Source organism: Pezoporus flaviventris, unplaced genomic scaffold, assembly GCF_033815535.1.
Source record: "Pezoporus flaviventris isolate CSIRO_AGI_PZ_B2104156 unplaced genomic scaffold, CSIRO_AGI_Pfla_v1 ptg000005l, whole genome shotgun sequence".
NCBI lineage: Eukaryota > Metazoa > Chordata > Aves > Psittaciformes > Psittacidae > Pezoporus > Pezoporus flaviventris.
The window spans coordinates 4070332-4073023 of NW_026892553.1; the positions used below are offsets into that span (position 1 = coordinate 4070332).

The 2692-nt window shown below is 54.8% G+C and overlaps 1 protein-coding gene across 1 annotated transcript; it reads right to left on the minus strand.

Annotated features, from left to right (window-relative positions):
• Nucleotides 1-566: 566 nt before the first annotated feature.
• KCNE5 (potassium voltage-gated channel subfamily E regulatory subunit 5) lies at nucleotides 567-1333 on the minus strand. The gene has a single exon (XM_061445712.1). The coding sequence runs from the start codon at nucleotides 1331-1333 to the stop codon at nucleotides 1013-1015; it is 321 nt and encodes a 106-aa protein (XP_061301696.1). The 3' UTR covers nucleotides 567-1012.
• Between the last annotated feature and the right edge of the window lie 1359 nt (nucleotides 1334-2692).

Below are 2692 nucleotides of genomic sequence, written 5' to 3' on the forward strand. Positions count from 1 at the left end.
TCCTCTCGAGGATTTATTTCTCTTTAAACTCATCATTTCAGGTATTCAGTTTACAGTGATTCTCCACAGAGCTGTAGTAGAGAGGGTAAGGTGCAGTAGGAGACAAATGTAAGACTGTTTTGCTGTTGGAAAGAATATTCATGAGTGTTAGGAAGTCTATAACATAAAAAACTCTCCTCCTTTTAAGTTAATGTCAAAGCTGCTTTTTCCTGCAGCGTGGTTTGGATAAAATCCAAATAGCAGTTCAGATAGTGTGATGCACCATTCCTAGTGAAGGTGCTTGTTCCTTGGAATTGTTCCTTAATCTTTATCTGGAAAAACCCCACCCCAGGCCCAAACCAAGCAATGACAGACTGTTAACATGGCTAGAACACGCGAACAACCTCTGCCTGCCCAGCTTTTTTGCACAGAGCATATCCTGTGTGGTGTTTTAAGGTTTAACTTGTACAAAGGTATTCTTGCAATTCCACGTCTCTGTGTGTGTGTGGATGTTATTGATGCCTTTAACAGTTACTGTCCATCAGCACAGAATACTGTGATGAGGTTCTGATGCTTTCTCGTGGGAGCACCTTCAGCCTCTGAGCTCCTGTTTTGATAAATGATTCCAGAACAGTTGATTTATCAGAACGAGACCTGACCCTTCCAGTCCTTTGTACCTGGCACGACTGCCAGTGCTCTAAAGTGATAGAAGGGTTCGTAATACAGTGATAGGGTAGCTGCTTTTAATTCTGTGAAAGGCTGCCCACAGCAGTAGCACTGTGTTCGGGTAACAGGGTGGAATACTAACTGATTTTAGAGCAGAAGATGTTAGGTAAGCTCTAGAGGTGATTGATGAGAGTGGTCTCTGTACGTACGCGATGCAGGTGTTCATTGTAGAAAAGCAGTCCAGATCTGTGCAGAGCTGAAGAGCAGGTCCCGCTGCAGGACCGGCCGCGGGTGCCGATCTGTTCCTCACCCCGCCGGTCCTCGGGGAGCCGAGGGGGCAGGCCCGGAGGGACCGGCCGGGCAGCGCTCACATCAGCCGCTGCCCCTCGGCGGGGCAGCCCTCCTCTCCCGGCCCGGCTCGGCCCCAGTCGCGCTCGATGTAGAGGTGGTACGGGTCGTGCTTGGACTCCAGCTTCCGCGAGCGGGTGTAGGCCAGGATGAGCCCCCCGGCCAGGCAGCCGTAGAAGATCATGATGAGCAGGATGTAGAGCGACGCGTCCCCCCCGGCACCGGCATCGGGACCAGCACCGGGACCTGCACCGGCCGCGCTGGCGTTGCCGCCGCGGCGCAGCTCCCGCAGCAGCGCGCTGAGCAGCGCCTGCAGCCGCCGCGGCTCGGTGCAGTTCATGGCTCCGGCTCGGCGGCTCGGAGCGGCGGTACCCGGGATGGGCGGTGAGCAGGACCCGCGCTGTGCCGGTGGCGGAGAGCCCCGCACTGTGCAGGGGGATCACGGCCGCAGGTCAGATGAAGCGGTTCGTGCACGGAGCCCGGGGACCGAACCTCTCTGCTCGGGAGGAGCCGGGCGCTGCCGGGGCCGTGGGGCTGCGCCTTTCTCCCGCTGCGCTGCCTGCCCTGCCGCCGCCGCCCACAGCCTGGTGTTTGGAGAGGCTGATCCCACTTCCTCACGGTGCCAGGCTGCACTCAAACGCCCTCTCCCACGCTAGAACGGGTAAAAGTAATTCTGTTTGAAAGGTGCAGCCGAGCAGCCCTTGCTTGTGTCCTTGAGACCAGGAGCACATCCTACACAGTGGGACCAGTGGGCCTCACTGTGCACCAGCTGTGAGGGAGCAGAGAGAGAACAGAGATCTCCCTTTCGCTCAGAGAACGGAGCAAACTGAGACCCCTTGCCAGCCCCCCCCTGAATCACAGGAGCAAGATCTGTCATGAAGGTGAACACTTGGGTAAGTGTAGGTCCACCAAGGAGCAGGAAGGAGCTGGGTCTAGTTATGGGAGCTTTGGCATCTCTCCAGTCCCATTGCACCCAGGCACTGAGCGCCAAGACAGCCTGGCAGAGCTGCATGGGTTCAGCTGCTCCCAGTGCAAGAGTCATTTCCCTGCATCGTGGTGCACCGGATCCGTGTGGGAGGCCCTGGCTGGCTTATGGAGCCACTTGGCTGTGAATGGCATGGAACAGGCAAAAGCAGGGCAGTGCTGCAAGGAAAGGTGGTGGGTACAGGAGCTTGAGTGGCAGCAGCCGTGGGGGTCAGAGGGCCAGAGGGAGAATTAATGAGAGTAATGAAATAATTAAAACAATTGGAATTAGCGGATAGAGGGGTTGTTTTTGAGCAGAAAGGCTAGGAGAGGGCTGAGTGTTAGCAGGTTGGGGTTTGGGTTGTTCTTGGTGTTTGTGCTGGAGAGGGTTCTGAGGCGGTACCAGACACGCAACTTTCCTTCATTTACTTTCCTTTCCCTCCCATAGGTCTGTGCCCATAGTTATGGGGGTTTTGACATCCCAGGAATGTTCAGGTTTTCCCTCCTTCCAGGCTCTTATCTGGTAACTGTTTAAATTCAGTTGTTATCGTGCTTGTAGGTGGATGTGTCGGTGGTATGTGTTACAGGATCACAATCTTTCCAGCATGTAGAGTTGTTTTCACCCTGTGCAGTTTCTTTGCCTGTTTCCAGGAGGTGGCTAGGGCTGATCACTGTGTCCTGTCCTGTTTTCTTTCTCTGCTTTCAGGGAGAAGGATATGTTTTAACAGCAGACCAG